Source organism: Jaculus jaculus, chromosome 4, assembly GCF_020740685.1.
Source record: "Jaculus jaculus isolate mJacJac1 chromosome 4, mJacJac1.mat.Y.cur, whole genome shotgun sequence".
In the NCBI taxonomy this organism is placed as follows: domain Eukaryota; kingdom Metazoa; phylum Chordata; class Mammalia; order Rodentia; family Dipodidae; genus Jaculus; species Jaculus jaculus.
This window is the reverse complement of record NC_059105.1, coordinates 531,187-548,927: the sequence shown is the minus strand read 5'-3', so window position 1 is coordinate 548,927 and position 17,741 is coordinate 531,187. Positions and strand designations below refer to the sequence as shown.

At 40.9% G+C, this 17,741-nt stretch overlaps 1 protein-coding gene across 3 annotated transcripts in view; it reads left to right on the top strand.

Annotated features, from left to right (window-relative positions):
- The window catches only part of Farp2 (FERM, ARH/RhoGEF and pleckstrin domain protein 2), a 194,924-nt gene that overhangs the window by 154,746 nt on the left and 22,437 nt on the right, over positions 1-17,741 (top strand). Inside the window, exons 15-18 of one of the 3 annotated variants that reach the window (XM_004667766.2) lie at positions 2,265-2,354; positions 3,374-3,507; positions 4,412-4,493; positions 12,279-12,516. In XM_004667766.2, the coding sequence (XP_004667823.2) occupies positions 2,265-2,354; positions 3,374-3,507; positions 4,412-4,493; positions 12,279-12,516 (544 nt within the window). Of the gene's footprint in view, positions 1-2,264; positions 2,355-3,361; positions 3,508-4,411; positions 4,494-12,278; positions 12,517-17,741 lie in introns of all 3 variants that reach the window. The other 2 variants (XM_045147475.1, XM_045147476.1) reach the window with 2 other exon arrangements.

Genomic DNA, 17,741 nt, shown 5'->3' with positions numbered 1-17,741 from the left:
AACAAAGGGTCTTAGTCTTGTCCAGGCTTGACTGAAACTCACTCTAGCCTAGGCTGGCCTTGAACTCACAGCAACTTTTTACCTAAGCCTCCCAAGTGCTGGAATTAAAGGCATTCACTACTATGCCAGGATGTCTTCCTTTTTAAGAGAGATTGTGGAATTTACTATGTAGTCTCAGGGTAGCCTCAAACACACAGTCACCCTCCTACTTCTGCCTCCTGAGTGCTGGGATGTGTGCTATCATATGAGAAGAATTCTCATTAATGCTACTGGCAGTGTTTGGCACATTTAGGATGTACTTGTGGGTCCTTGGAAAAGCCAACTGCAATTAGGCCTTCTTTCCTGTCCTGGACTCTCTCAGGCCAAGGCCAATAGTGTACTGAGTGTAAGCATCTAGATGCCCTACTATGTGGGAAGCTAAGATCTCCTAGACCACACACATGGGCCTCCTAAGTACAGCTCTCATTCCTAGAAGTTCATGGAACATGTCAAAATGAGGAATGATAAGACCTTTCTTTAGAGATTTTATTGCATTTGGATTTAAAGAAGCCATTTTCACAGCACAAATTCCTACCCCCAAAAGTATGAAGGTTTGAAAGGTGAGTGAGCTGCTCTGCTGAGGAATAGGGCCAGTAGCCCAGCATGAGGGCCATCATATAGCTGCCAGTCATTTAGGAAGAGCTGATTAAAGAAACTGTACATGGCTTCTGTGGAAAGGGTATCAGGACTCAGCTCTGAAGGGCTTCAGTCCTGTGGGTCACAGTGGTATATCTCTAATGTGTGGAAGGTGCTATGCTTTCACAGCCACCATACCAGTGGGCTCCAGGACACATGAGATGAACACACCTCTTTACTCCTTTATCCTCCATGGACCCTGACAGCATGTTACAGGCTGTCCTAACTAAACCAGGGGCATAGGAGAGAAGACATATGTGGGTGAGTTGGGGCTCCCTCAGCTACTTGCTTCTCCCTCTCACACTTGGCCTGTGAAACAGCTCAGGCTCTTGTAGTACAAATAGCTCAGTTTTTCCTCCCAGAAATGCCCCTGCCTTCCCTCCTCTAGTGATGATACCTGGTCTTAGCCTTGGATTAGGCCAAGATTTGCTGCAATCATCCTCACTGCCTCTCCCACACACACATCACATTCATACCAGTACCATCTCACTGGGCTTATGCAGAGACCTCCTTAGGTCTTCGACTGTCCCTCTGGATCTGCTTGCATTCTGGGATCTAAGCCTGTCACAGATGCATTCACATGGACTCCAAACACTCCAAAGTAACCAAAAGGCAGATGGATTTCTTTGCCATCCAGTAACTCATCTTATGTTCCTTTTGCCACTCCACTTTGCCCTGTGCTTCTTAATATCTGCTCTGTTTGCTGGCCTACCTGTCTCTGCTCCAGCTTCTCCATGGCACTCTTCTGCCATGATTTGCAACTATAATTACTTTGTTGTTTCACCTGCACATTAGGCAGGTACAGCTATAGTAGTGATTTATGAATTCTTGGGCTGGTGCTTCTCAGTCCTGCAATGTCAGGCTCAAGGGAAGCTGCTGAAAACCAAGACTGGAATCTGGGGTTTCAGTCTGCTTGCACATTCAGGGAGTATGTCAGCCAGCCCAGTGCTCTGACATAGGCACATTTAGAGTATACACTGTTGACTTTAATGAATCTTATGAGTTAAACTTAATTATTGTTTTAATTTTTATTTATTTGAGAGCAAGAGAGAGAATGGGCATGCCAGTGTCTCCAGCCATTGCAAATGAACTCCAGATGCATGCGCCACCTTGCGCATCTGGCTTATGTGGGTCCTGGGGAATTGAACCTGGGTCCTTTGGCTTTGCAAGCAAGTGCCTTAACCAGTAAACCATCTCTCCAGCCCAAGCTTAATTTTATTCACACCTATATAGTTATATGCAGTTATAGCTCTATATGTTTAATCAGCTATACCACTGACAGTGGCACAGGAACAATAATTTTATCATGAGAGCAATAATAAGCTTCAGCCCTGTTCACATATACTGATGCTTGAACAGCAATTCTTTTCTGTAAAAGCAACATAAAATGAGAAACCATGTGAAGGGAATATGCCTAGGCTGAGTTCTAACCACACTTTTACTTAAAAGTAAATTCTTTTAGGAATCATGGCAGAAAAACCCAATGATGATATTACCTTAAGCAAGTGTTACAAGCTTCAGCTTCTCTCTGAATGAAAAAGTGTGGCATGGCCCCCAGAAATACTCATGGCTATCTCTTCTTTTTACAGCGCATACCAGAAGATGAGGCCTATTTCATAGCAAAGGAGATTCTTGCTACAGAAAGAACATATCTGAAAGATTTAGAAGTTATTACTGTGGTATGAAACCTGTCTTTGATTACTTTGATTTTCTTGATAGGTTTTAAATCTAAACATATACAACTATCCCTTCGTGATCATGAGACCTATAAATTTTGTTAAATTGGATATATCTGCCTTATAGCATTATGCCTAAAACAGATCAGAATGCTGAGGTCCAAGTTTTCATGAAGTTGTAAGCCTGAGAATGTACCCATTTGAAAATTTTTTTTTTAATTTTTATTTTTTATTTATGAGAGAGAGAAAGAGAGAAAGTGGGCACATCAGGACCTCTAGCCACTGCAAATGAACTCTAGTTACATGTGCCACCTTGTATATCTGGCTTATGTGGGTTCTGGGGAGTCAAGTCTGGGTCCTTAGGCTTTATAGGCAAGTGTCTTAACCACTAAGCCATCTTTCCAACCTTCATTTGAATTTTTTTGGTTTATTTTTTTATTTGTTTATTTGAGAGCGACAGACAGAGAAAGAGGCAGAGAAAAAGACAGGGAGAGAATGGGCATGCCAGGGCTTCCAGCCACTGAAAACGAACTCCAGATGTGTGTGCCCCCTTGTACATCTGGCCAACGTGGGTTTTGGGGAATCGAGCCTCAAACCGGGGTCCTTAGGCTTCACGGGCAAGCGTTTAACTGCTAAGCCATCTCTCCAGCCCCATTTGAATTTTGTAAAATATATTTTATTTATTTATTTGAGAGAGAGAATGGGTAGCCAGGGCCTCCAGCCACCACAAACAAACTCCAGGTGCATGTGCCCCCTTGTGTCCTGGGGAGTCAAACCAGGATCCTTTGGCTTTGCAGGCAAAAGCCTTAGCCACCAGGCCATCTCTGCAGCCCCCATTTTTTGACTTAGCATTGTTTTACTATATTTGAAAATTGGGTAGTCAGCAAAGAATAGCCAGAATGTTGATTTGAGCTATTCTGTAAACCATGGACCAGAGGGTCTTTCTCACAGGCCCTCAGGAGCATGGTCTTTTGGTCTCCAGCAAAGGTTGAGCCTCCTGTCATGCCTAGCTCCTCCCACAGTGGTTCCGCAGTATGGTGGTCAAGGAGGATGCCATGCCTGCAGCCCTGATGACTCTGCTTTTCTCCAACATTGATCCTGTCTATGAGTTCCATAGAGGCTTCCTGCGTGAGGTGGAAGAGAGGCTGGCACTCTGGTAACAATGTTACATATTGAATGGCCCATTTCCTACCTTCTGGAACCTCCTCATGGGTGGCTCCAATATCCTAGACCCCTACAGTGTACACTGGTAGCCACTTGCTCTGGACCCCTATACAGTCAGTTTCTGAATTCTCAATAGTTTTTGGGTAGTACTTCGCCTCAACACCATTACTGCTCTAAAGAAATTTCCCATTTCTGCTGGGTGTGGTGGCACATGCCTTTAAACCCAGCATTTGGGAGGCAGAGGTAGGAGGATCGCCATGAGTTTGAGGCCACCCTGAGATTCCATAGTGAATTCCAAGTCAGCCTGAGCTAGAATGAGACCATACCTCAAAAAAAAAAAAGAAGGAAAGAAGGAAAGAAGGAAAGAAAGAAAGAAAGAAAGAAAGAAAGAAAGAAAGAAAGAAAGAAATTTACCATTTCAGAAACTAATCAGAAGAGCCATTGATTTACTAAAGTAATTTCACAATTCTGTTGGGAAAGGTAGAATAAACTTTAATAACAATAAATTTTATTTATCCTATTCCAGAAAAGTAAATAAAAGGAGCAAGTTAAAGTGAGTGACCCTCTTTTACCTGGTTAGTAACATTTTTAGAAAAATGTGGTACCTGTTTCTGTTAAGCAAAGCCCATTCCATCTTAAAACATCTCATCATTCATGATTGTGACTGCTGGGTATAATAATGCATGCCTGTAATTCTAGCACTAGGGACACAGAAGAAAAAGAATCACAAGTTCAAGACTAATCTGAGCTACATAGTGAGCCCTTGTCTCAAAAAAAAAAAAAAATGAGTACAAACATGACAGTGACTAAAAACAGCTAATCATGCTACCATCAAATCATGGTGTTTTCCATATGCTTTCATGAGGTTTCTGAACCTCTTTGTTACTCTACTCCAGGGAAGTGCATGCCAGTACCCATTTGAAGGGTGATCATCAACGAATTGGGGACATCCTGCTCAGGAATATGCATCAGTTAAAGGTAGGACAAGTCTGTGTGGTGATCCTAGGTAGAGTACAAAAGTTGTAGGTGAAAACATAGTTGTTCTTCTCAGAACCCTGTTTCAGTAGTTCCTAGGATTGAAACCATTCCCAAGAACAAGTTCCTGTCATAAAAACTTTCTCAGTAATTGGGACTCCCCTCAGAGGAGGATTGCCATCATAACAGGGTTCTTCTCAAATATCATAACCCTGAAAGGGCTCTCCAAAGTACAGAATTCTCACAAGAGTGAGAATTTAAAATTTTTTTACTTTATTTTTATTTATTTATTTGAGAAAGAGAGAATGGGCATGCCAGGGGCCCGAGCCACTGCAAACAAACTCCAGATGCATGTGCCCCCTTGTGCATCTGGCTTACATGGGTCCTGGGGAATCGAACCAAGGCCCTTTGGCTTTTCAGGCAAACACCTTAACCACTAAGCCACCTCTCCAGCCCAAGAGCAATATTCTTGCAACAATGTCCCCTTCAAAACAGGATCACCACCTTAGACCAGTTTCCTCAAACTGTTCCTAAGTCAATCAAAACACAATTCATCTCAGAAGAGGATTCTCCTCAGAACAGGGTTCCCCTCAGAATACTGTTCCCCTGAGAACAGTGTTCCTTATAAGGGATTCTTCTCAAAACAAGGTCCCACTTCAGTGCAGAATTTCCCTTAAAATAGCATTCCTCGGGGCTGGGGAGAAGGTTCAGCAATTAGAGCTTGCTTGCAAGATTTCCACCCTGAGTCAGACTTCCTCAGTGCCCAGGGAAAGATGAACACAATGTAGCGAACGTGATCCCAAATGCCTATTGTCGGTGGGAGTCAGAGCTAGGAATATTTGGAAACTCACCAGCCACAGCAGTAAGAGAGAAACTGTCTCAAAAGGTAGAAGAGGAAAAACTGTCTCAGAAGGTAGAAGAGGAGAAAGAGACACATCCTGAGGTTGTTCTGTGACCACCACGTGTGCCATGTCAAACATACACCCCTCACACATATCATTCACATATACACAGATAAATAAATAACAAAAATAGAAAAAAAAAACTCTTAAATAACACTCCTCTCAAATTAGTTTCCTCTCTGAGCAGCATTCCTCAGAATAGGGTTTCCCTAAGAATAACTTCCAGAATAGCATTCTCCTAAGAACACCTTCTCCTCTAATAATGTTCCTCAAAAGTGGGTACCCCAGTACAAGACTACTGTCATAACCACATTCCCCAGAAAGATTCCCCTCAAAATATCTTTGCCTGTTCCCCTCAGAACAGCCTTCCCCACAGAATAACTTTCTCCTCAGAATAGCTTTTCCGAGGACAGTATTCCCCTAAGAACTGACTTCCCTGACCCAGGGTTACTTTCAGAACAGAGGTACCCTTGGAAGAACACTCCCCTCAGAGCAGCCTTCCTCTCGGAGTGTAATTTTAACAAGATTCCCCTCAGAACAGGATTCCATGTAGGTCAACCTTGCTTAAAATAAGCCCCCTCTTCAGAAAAATATTTTCCTTAAAACAGGGTTCCTTCAGAATAGCTTTACTTTGTAAAGTATTCAATTCAGAAGAGCAGTCTTCAGAAACAGAGCTCCCCTCAGAAGAAGGTTCCCTTCAGAATGGTGTTTCTCTAAGAAAAAGGTTGGCTCAGTATCACATTCTCCTTAAAACCTCTTTCCCTTCAGAAACCTCATTCCCCATAAAAGAGTTCCCTTTAGAATAGGATTCTTCTCTGAGGCATTTTCCTCTGAACAGATTTCCCTTCAGAGTAGATTTTGCATGGGGGTATAGTCCAGGGGTAAAACATTTTGACTGCAGAGTACATTTTCCAAGAGCAGTGTTCATCTGAGAATATAATTTCTCAAAATAGAGTTCCCCTCAAAATAGAATTTCCCCAGACAACAACAACCAACTCCACCAAATAATGTTCTTCAACTAGATTCTACTCAGATTATCTTTCTAAGGAGCATAATTGCTTTCAGAACAGGGTTATACAAAGCAATGCTCCCATCAAACTAGTTACTCTTGAGCCTGGAGAGATGGCATAGCAGTTAAGGCACTTGGCTGTGAAGCCTAAGGACCCAGGTTTGATTCCCCAGTACCCACATAAGCCAGATGCATGAGGCGGCACATGCATCTGGAGTTTGTTTGCAGAGGACCTGGCATGCCCATTCTCATTCTCTCTCTCTCTCTCTCCTTCTCTTTCAAATAAATAAATAATTAATTTAAAAAAATAGTTAAAAGCCGGGTGTGGTAGTGCACATCTTTAATACCAGCACTTTGGAGGTAGAGGTAGGAGGATCGCCATGAGTTCAAGGCCACCCTGAGACTACATAGTGAATTCCAGGTCAGCCTGAGCTACAGTGAGACCCTACCTCAAAAAACTAAAAACTAAAAATAAAATAGTTACTACCAGAGCAATATTACTTTGAGAGCATAGTTACCCTCAGAACATACTCTCAGCATAGCATTACACTAAAACCAGAATTCCCCTTAAAATCTGCTTCTGTCCAGTATAGCATTCTGCTTAGAACAGAGTACCCAAAGCAGAGTTCCTCTTTGGTCAACGTCACCTTTAAAGTAGGTACCCTTCAGAACAGGGATCCCTTCAGACTACTTTTCTCAAGACAGTTTCGCCAAATAAATATCTTCTCATAGATTTCTCCTTAGAACAGTATTCTCCAGACTAGATTTCCCTCAGAGTTTCTTTGCTTTCAGAATAGTGTTTTCCATACCATGTTCTCCTCCATAACAGGATCCCACATACAATAATTCCCCTCAGGAGTCTCTTCAGAATATAATTCTAGTCAGTAGCATTCTACTTAGGCAGACTTTCCATCAGAACAGAGTCCCCACAGAACAAATTTCCCCTCAGAATAGAGCTCTCCAGAGCAGCCTTCCTCTCTGAAAAGTATTCCTCTTAGAATAGGACCCCACAAAACAGCATTCTTCTCAGAACAACTTTTTGTTGTTGTTGTTTCTTTTTGGGTCTCACTCTAGCCCTGGAATTCACTATATATTCTTAGGATGGCTTTGAACTCATGGTGATCCTCCTACCCCTGCCTCCTGAGTGCTGGGATTAAAGGTGTGTACCACCACACCTGGACTTCAGAACTTTTCCCAAACATGTTTACCCTTATAACTGAGAATAGCACTCCCCATAGCAAGTCCCCCATACAGCAATGCTCACTCAGGATGGCATTCTCCTGAAAGAATCCTTTCTCTGTGGGGCTGTGCAGCGCAGTTGGTAAAGCACTTGCTGTGCAAGCATGAGGGCTTGAGTTTTGATCCTCGTGACCCAATTAAATGCAAGGTGTGCTGTTTGTTGTAGTTTCCTCCTCCATCAAAGCTCCACCTCCCAAACTGCCACCAACTAGAACCAAGCATTCAAAACACATGAGCTTATAAAGGCACACCTAATTCAAACCACCATATCAATTAATCCAACCTTAAAAATCCTCATGTGTTTTTCAATCACACTCTTATTCAAACATCCCCATAGTCCAAGGTCTGCTAACTCTTAGCCTATAAACCCAAAAACAAATAATGGCACAGAATAAACATTTATACTACAAAAGATGCATTGGATATTGCAAAGAGTGAACAAATGTAAACTCTAAAACAAAACAGGGCAAATATCAAATCCTGTAGCTCCACATCCTTGATTTATGTGACCTACCTAAATTAAATCAAAATGAGATTAATCAATTAAATAGACCTATAACAAGCATGGAGATCCGAACGTTATCAATAATCTCCCAACTAAAAAAATCCCAGGCCCAGATGAATTCACTGCTGAATTTGACCAGACCTTCAAGGAAGAGCTAACACCATTGCTTCTTAAGCTTTTCCAGGAAATAGAAAAAGAAGGAATTCTACCAAACTCCTTCTATGAAGCCAGATTCACCCTGATACCAAAACCAGGCAAAGATAGAACAAAAAAAAAGAAAATTACAGACCAATCTCACTCATGAACAGAGATGCAAAAATTTTCAACAAAATATTGGCAAACAGAATACAAGAATATATCAGAAAGATCATTCACCCTGACCAAGTAGGCTTTATCCCAGAGATGCGGGGATGGTTCAATATACGCAAATCTATAAATGTAATACAGTATGTAAATGGGTTGAAGGACAAAAATCACATGATCATCTCATTAGATGCAGAGAAAGCATTCGACAGAATCCAACATCCCTTCATGATAAAAGTCTTACAGAGACTGGGAATAGAAGGAACATATCTCAATATAATAAAAGCTATTTATGACAAGCCTACAGCCAACATATTACTAAATGGGGAAAAACTGGAAGCTTTTCCACTAAAATCAGGAACAAGACAATGGTGTCCATGTCTCCACTTTTATTCAGTATAGTTCTGGAAGTCTTATCCATAGCAATAAGGCAAGAGATGCACATAAAAGGGATACAAATTGGAAAGGAAGAGATCAAGTTATCATTATTTGCAGATGACATGATTCTATACATAAAGGACCCTATACACTCTACTAGCAAACTGTTAGAGCTGATAAAAACCTACAGCCATATAGCAGGATGCAAAATAAATACACAGAAATCAGTAGCCTTCATATATGTTAACAATAAACACACAGAGGATGAAATCAGAGAATCACTCCCATTCACAATTGCATCAAAAAAAATCAAGTATCTTGGAATAAACCTAACCAAGGAAGTAAAGAATCTCTACAATGAGAACTTTAAAACTCTCAAGTGAGAAATTACAGAGGACACTAGAAAGTGGAAAAACATCCCTTGTTCCTGGATTGGAAGAATCAATATTGTGAAAATGTCAATCTTACCAAAAGCAATCTACACATTTAATGCAATCCCTATCAAAATTCCAAAGACATTCTTCATGGAAATAGAAAAAACAATCCAAAATTCATTTGGAATCACAAAAAACCTCAAATATCTAAAATAATACTGATCAACAAATATAAGGCTGGTGGTGTCACCATACCTGATTTTAACCTATACTACAGAGCCATAGTAACAAAAACAGCGTGGTACTGGCACAAAAACACACATGTAGATCAATGGAACAGAATAGAGAACCCAGATGTAAGTCCAGGTAGCTATAGCCACCTGATATTCGATAAAAATACCAAAAATATTCACTGGAGAAAAGACAGCCTCTTCAGCAAATGGTGTTGGGAAAACTGGATATATATCTGTAGGAGGATGAGAATAGATTTTTCTCTCTCTCCATGCACAAGAATTAAGTCCAAATGGATTAAAGACCTTAACATAAGACCAGAAACTCTAAAACTGCTAGAGGAAAAAGTAGGGGAAACCCTTCAACATATTGGTCTTGGCAAAGACTTTCTGAATACAACCCCAATTGCTCAGGCAATAAAACCACAGATTAATCACTGGGACCTCATGAAATTACAAAGATTTTGCACTGCAAAGGACACAGTGAAAAAAGCAAAGAGGCAACCTACAGAATGGGAAAAAAATCTTCTCCAGCTATATATCTGATAGAGGATTAATATCTAGGATATACAAAGAACTCAAAACGTTATATAATAAAGAATCAAATAAGCCAATCAAAAAATGGGCTATGGAGCTAAATAGAGCATTCTCAAAGGAAGAAATACAAATGGCATATAAGCATCTAAAAAATGTTCTATGCTGCTAGTCATCAGGGAAATGCAGATTAAAACTACATTGAGATTCCATCTCACTCCTGTCACATTGGCCACCATCAGGAATACAAATGATCATAAATGTTGGCGGGGATGTGGAAAAAGAGAAACCCTTCTACACTGTTGGTGGGAATGCAATCTGGTCCAGCCATTGTGGAAATCAGTGTGGAGGTTCCTAAAACAGCTAAAGATTGATCTACCATATGACCCAGCTATAGCACTCCTAGGCATATATCCAAAGGACTCATCTCATTTCCTTAGAAGTACATACTCAACCATGTTTATTGCTGCTCAATTTATAATAGCTGGGAAATGGAACCAGCCTAGATGTCCCTCAACTGATGAGTGGATAATGAAGATATGGCACAAATATACAATGGAGTTCTACTCAGCGGTAAACAAAAATGAAGTTATGAAATTTTCAGAAAAATGGATGGATCTGGAAAGGATTATACTAAGTGAGGTAACCTAGGCCCAGAAAGCCTAGCGCCACATGTTCTCTCTCATATGTGGATCCTAGCTACAGATGATTGGGCTTCTGCGTTAGAAGGAAAATACTTAGTAGCAGAGGCCAGTAAGTTAAAAAGGAGACATAAAGGGAAGAGAAAGGAAGGGAGAAGGGTACTTAATAGGTTGGTATTGTATATATGTAAGTAGAATGATTGATATGGGGAGGTAATATGATGGAGATTGGAATTTCAAAGGGGAAAGTGCAGGTGGAGGGTATTACCATGGGATATTTTTTTATAATCATGGAAAATGTTAATAAAAAATTGTGAAAAGATAAAAAAAAATTTAAAAATCTTCTCAAAAACTAAAAAAGAACATGTAAAATGTCCCTTCATTAGAATTGCCAGTTTTCACACCCACAGTGTAGGTCTTGCTCTCACTCAGACATCCATAGAACAGCCCCTCCCAACCCTTCACTCTGCACTAAGTTGACTCAGTTCTTAGGGGAATTCCACTTCTATAACACCACCTGCAAGCCACTTGCTGTTATGACTACTCTCCCAATAGCTGCTCTCTTCCCACCCCACTTTCCATACAATTCAGTGCACTGAGGCAGGAGTTTCATCTTACTCACGTCTCCCTTTCCTATTCTGCTCCTTTTTTGGGGAGTGGAGGGTAGGTAGGGTCTCACTGTAGCTCAGGCTGACCTGGAATTCACTATGTAGTCTCAGGATGGCCTCAAATTCATGGTGATCCTCCTACCTCTGCCTCCAAGTGCTGGGATTAAAGGCGTATGCCACCATGCCTAGCTCTCGGCTCCTTTTTTCTATTATGAAGCTATGTTGTTAATTAGAAAATCCTGCTTAGCCTAGAAGCACTTGGAGTAATTTAAAATTGAAATAAAGGGCTGGAAAGATTTCTTAGTGGTTAAAGTTATTTGCTTACAAAGTCTACCATCTCTGGTTCAATGATTCAGTTCCCTAGTACCCATATAAAGCCAGATGCACAAAGGGCTACATACATCTGAGGTCCATTTGCCCGTAGCATTTGTTCTTATCCCCCCGGGCTGGCAAATAAAAAAATATTTTTAAAATAATAATAAATAATGCAATTGAAATACATACACATCTGCTTAGCTCATTATTAATATAACAACCAAGAAGGTAGGCACATGTCTTAAGTCTGTGTAACTCTCAAAAATGCATACATGTATGTGCTTTGACATGTTAGACAGGGTTGCTCCCTCTCTCCAATAACTGAGTCAGCAGGACCACTTTGCTCCACTCTCCAGTGACTCTGGGTTGGACACTGAGCCTGGACATAGCTCAGGTGGGGTTTGTTTGATCCCTGCTCAGGGCTTCTTCACTGTGCTCCACGAGATGAGCTACAACTCACCTACCCTTCATTCATTCTTTATCCCTAAAGACATGTCAATGCCCATAGCCATTTACCATGAGTTGGGGATTCAGTGAATGTAGTAACCAGCTGTGAAGAAGCTGTGACTTCTAGAATGAGGTACATATCAGGATGGAGTCCAAGATAGGGAAAGATGGAATTACATGGAGACTGGAAAAGCTCTGGTTTGTATACACCATTCCTGTTCTGCCTAGGCAAACAGGCTGCTTTCCCACTGATACCCCATTACCACCATGTCTCCTCACCCTAAAATTCTATTTTGCCTCAAGGAGTTTGTCAGCTATTTCCAAAGACATGATGAAGTCCTAACAGAACTGGAAAAGGCCACCAAACACTGCAAAAAGCTAGAAATGGTATACAAAGAATTTGAGCTCCAGAAGGTCTGCTACCTGCCTCTCAACACGTTTCTCCTGAAGCCCATCCAGCGGTTGGTACACTACCGCCTACTTTTGAGCCGGCTTTGTGATCACTACTCACCTAGGCATCATGACTATGCTGACTGTAATGGTGAGTATGGGCACTGCACTGTTATGCTTTGAAGGCTGGATGGCTATAAAGTAGGAGTGACTTTTGTAAACCGGAAGGCTAGACTGTCTTACTGGGAAGTGTGGGATATACTGGCTCCATGCCTGAAAGGCCAAGTGCCACTGTGATCAGAACTGGTCAGATCCAAGGCAGCATGGAAGCTCAGAAATCTATAGACTGCAGCTACCAGGGCACATGTTAAGACAATGGTGGAATCACTGTTTTTCCTAAGGTTTTCAATATGGTACATATGTCATTTATGAAAGAATACTTTGACTAATTGTCAAGGATGCTCATCTTTGTTTACTTCCTTTTTACCAGCTTTTGCCTCTGAAAGCTTCCAGTAGCCTGTGAGGAGCAGCTAGCTGGAGTGGTCCTTGGACTCAAGGAACTCCCTTCCAGGGTAGAGCACGAGGGAGCTAGGTCGGCAGCCATGGACCTTATGCAGACAAGGCAGAGTTTGAAGGAAGCCCTGTCCTGACTACTTGCAGCTTTTATTGAAAGTTTAAAGCAGTAAAATCTATAGGGAGTCTAGGCCAAACTGAAAAATGTTTATTATTCTTGGCATAAGATAGATCACATTTGCTGAGTCATGCTTATCATATCAGGTGATCTTTGGAGAAATTCTTGAATTCCTTGTTTCCTAGAAGCTCTATACCCAAGGCACATAGTTTTCCATGTTCCCAGGCTTAGCCTGTGCAAAGACTGACCTGTTGTAGAGGAGCATAATATCCATATCTCCCTTTTCTTTTTCTTTTTCTTTTTCTGTCAAAAGCCATCTGATGATCCCAGCACTCGGGAGGCAGAGGTAGGAGGATCACCATGAGTTCAAGGCCACCCTGAGATGACAGAGTTAATTCCAGGTCAGCCTGGACCAGAGTGAGACCCTACCTCGAAAAACCAAAAAAAAAAAAAAAAAAAAGCCATCTGATGAACCAGACATATTGTCACTGTCAAATATTTTTAGGCTGATTCCTCCAACTATACAAAGAGCAAACAAAGTACAGATAATTAATTCAATAGCCATTCCAAAGTGGAATGATGCCAAATGCCTGAAAATCACAGGGATGGATTAAGCTAAATTGTTAGTGAAGTCCTGATACCAAGACATCGTTCTTCAATATTGTTATAATGCAAGCACAGTTTGACTAATTAGATCATGTAATAGATTAAAGGCATATATAAACACACTTGGCAGATGATCAGTTTTTTAAGTGGAGCCAAATCTGTAGCTTGGGTACAAAAAAAAAAACTGTTTTGAAGGAGATAATAGATAAACAGGCCATAATTTTTATATCTCAGTGTCATAATTTGAAGTGAAAATTGTTCTAAAAAATTAAGATACTAGTTTGACTTAACGTAGTTATCTTTTTGTACACACAAATAGTCCTACCCAGATTCTGAATGCCAGTGTTTCCATGAAGTTTAACACTAAAGATCCCAAACAAGGGTCTGGAGAAATGGCTCAGTGGTTAAAGGTGCTTGCTTGTAAAGCCTGGAGACCCAGGTTTGAATTCCCAGTATCAACATAAATCCATATGCACAAAGTGGTACATGCATCTGCAGTTTGTTTGCAGTAGCCATGTCATGTCTATTCCCTCTCTCATTCTCTCTGCTTGCAAATAAATAAATAAAATATTTTTTTTTAAAAAAAGATCCCCATAGCAGAGGCCATTAAGTTGAAAAGGAGACATAAAGGGTGGAGAAAGGAAGGGAGGAGGATACTTAATAGGTTGATATTGTATATATGTAATTACAATGTTTGTAATGGGGAGGTAATATGATTGAGAATGGAATTTCAAACGGGAAAGTGTGGGGGTGGGGAGGGAGGGAATTACCATGGGATATATTTTATAATCATGGCAAATATTAATAAAAATTAAAAAAAAAAAAAAGATCCCCAATGAGGACTGGAGAGATGGCTTAGCGGTTAAGCGCTTGCCTGTGAAGCCTAAGGACTCCGGTTCGAGGCTCGGTTCCCCAGGGCCCACATTAGCCAGATGCACAAGGGGGCGCACGTGTCTGGAGTTCGTTTGCAGTGGCTGGAAGCCCTGGCGCGCCCATTCTCTCTCTCTCCCTCTATGTGTCTTTCTCTCTGTGTCTGTAGCTCTCAAATAAATAAATAAATAATGAACAAAATTAGAAAAAAAAAAAAAAGATCCCCAGTGAACACATAAAATGAAAACATTTGGTAGTTGTATATCAATCCGGAAAAAAAAATCCATTGTAATCAGTCTAATCAAAGGGCCTTTTAGTATGTACTATGTAAAGGTACTTTAATGTCTTATTTGTATTACCTACAAGTACAGAAAACAAAACAGAATCTATTTTGGAAGGAAATAATCTTCAAAATCTATGCATCCAATGTTAACTTTTTTTTTTTTTTTTTTTTGTTTTTTTGTTTTTTCAAGGTAGGGTCTCACTGTAGCCCAGGCTGTCCTGGAATTCACTATGGAGTCTCAGGGTGGCCTCAAACTCATGGCAATCCTCTTACCTCTGCCTCCCGAGTGCTGGTATTAAAGGCGTGCACCACCACGCCCTGCTCCAATGTTAACTTTTATAACCTGATGAAACTTCTAAGATTCAAATGAAAATTATATCATCTAGACAAGTAGCATTAAATGTTTTACAAAACATTGAATAAACATAAAAATAACATTTTTATGGATTTTAAGAAGTCAAAAGTATTTAAGTTTATGAATATGTACTTACCACCTTCACACACATTCACACTTTAGGTTAGTATACCAAAAAAATATATTAAAAACAAAAATTGCAGGCTGGAGAGATGGTTTAGTGGTTAAACGCTTGTCTGTGAAGCCTAAGGACCCTGGTTTGAGACTTGATTCCCCAGTACCCACGTAAGCCAGATGCACAAGGTGGTGCATGCATCTGGAGTTCATTTGCAGTGGCTAGAGGCCCTGATGTGCTTATTCTTTCTCTCCTCTCTCTTTCTCTCTCTTCTCTCTCTCTCCTCTCTCTTTCTCTCTCATTCTTCTCTCTCTCTCTCTTTCTCTCTCTCTCCTTCTGTCTCTCTGCCTGCCACTCTCAAATAAATAAATAAAAATAAACATAAAAAAAGTTTTTAAAAAAATCGCTAGATGTGGTAGTGCATACCTTTAATCTCAGCACTCTGGAGGCTAAGGTAGGATAGCTGTAAGTTCGAGGCCAGCCTAAGACTAATTCCTGGCTAGCTTGAGCTAGAGCAAGACTCTACCTTGAAACTACCCCCCCAAAATAAGAATAATGAAAAATTGAAGTGGCCACAAGTTATATATGGTTGGAATTTTTAAAAAAATTTATTTGAGAGAGAGAAAGAGGCAGAGAGAGGGAGAGAGGGAGAGAGAGAACAGGTGTACCAGGGCCTTCAGCCACTGCAAATGAACTCCAGACACATGTGCCACCTTGTGCATCTGGTTTATGTGGGTCCTGAGGACTCGAACCTGGGTCCTTTGGCTTTCAGGCAAGCATCTTAGCTGCTAAGCCATCTCTTCAGCCCTATGGTAGGAATTTTTAAATTTTAAAATTTATTTCCAAGCAGAGAGAAGAGATAGAATAGGCTTGCCAAGGCCTCTAGCCACTGCAAACAAACTCCAGATGCATGTGCCATTTGTACATCTGGCTTTATGTGGGTACTAGAGAACTAAACCCCAGTTGTTAGGCTTTGTAAGAAAGTGCCTTAACCATGGGGCCATCTCTCCATCCCCTATATTTGGAATTTTATGTTGCCATTGTGTTTCTTTTCTTCTTTTTCTTTTTCTTTTCCTTTTTTTTTTTTTTTACAAAAACTAATATATGAAAAGATCATGGACACACATGACATAAATTCTAGGTGTGCCTCCAGAAAATAAAATTAAGTTGAAACTTTATATCCTCTCTGAGGTGTAAGATTCAGTAACACAAAAGATCACTAGTGAGGTTACTTATGTAGATTTACAGTAGATAATTATCCCTGTTTGTTTTTGAGACCTAAATAGTAGACAGAGAGAAGTCCTAGCTGATGGAAATGTCTTTTTAAAATTTTTTTAAAAAATTTACTTTACTTGAGAGAGAGAGAGAGGGAGTGAGGGAGAGAGGGGGAAGAGAGAGAATGAGTGCACCAGGGCCTTCAGCCACTGCAAACACACTCCAGACACATGTACCACCTTGTGCATCTGGCTTACATGGGTACTAGGGAATCGAACCTGAGTCCTTTGGATTAGAAGGCAAGCACCTTAACTGCTAAGCCATCTTTCCATCCCTGGAAATGTTACCCACCATGAAGAAAGGCTATGGTCAGCCGCAAGGTGTGTGACTAATAGCAACTGTTTAATGGGACGAAAAGAAGGTTGTTCGCCAAGGAGGACCTGTGTGGGAGAGCAGAACTGACAGAGAGGGATGACACTGAGGTACCTCTCTCATGAACCTGTCTCATATTTTGTCCTGTCTGGTCTCACAATGCCAGATCCACTGTGTCCTTGTTAGGAAACCAAGGATTAATATCAACCACTGTCTGCAACAGCTTCAAAGAGCCATTCCCTTTAGACTTGAGCCCCTGAGGATTTTGACAAGTAACTTAATATATCCTTTCTGCTGTACAGATAATGACTGCTTCATGTTACCCAACTTGAAAAGTCCCAAGGGCCTAGCATAGTAGTGCATACCTTTAATCCCAGCACTTGGGAGGCCTGGGTAGAAGGATCGCTGTGAGTTTGAGGCCAGCCTGAGACTACATAGTGAATTCCAGGTCAGCCTGGGCTAGAAGGAGATTCTGCCTCCAAAAACCAAAAAAATGAAATAAAATAAAAGCTGGGTATGGTGGCACATGCCTTTAATGCCAGCACTCAGGTTAGCCTGGGCTAGAGAAAGACCCTATCTCAAAACAAAACAAAACAAAACAAAAAGTACAAAGCAGGCTGAGGAGGTAGCTCAGCAATTAAAGATGCTTGCTTGCAAAACCTGCTGGCCTGGGTTTGATTCCCCAGTACCCACGTAAAGCCAGATGCACAAAGTGATGCATGCACCTAGAGTTCTTTTGCAGTAACAGGAATCCCTGGTACAGCCATACTCTTCTGTCCTTCTCCCCCCTTTCCTTCTCCCTTCTCCCTCAATAAATAAATTAAATTTTATGTTTTTAAAATTTATTTTTATTTATTTACTTGCAAGCAGAGAGAGATAGAAAAGAGACAGATAGGATAGGCACACCATGGGTCTAGTCACTGTAAATG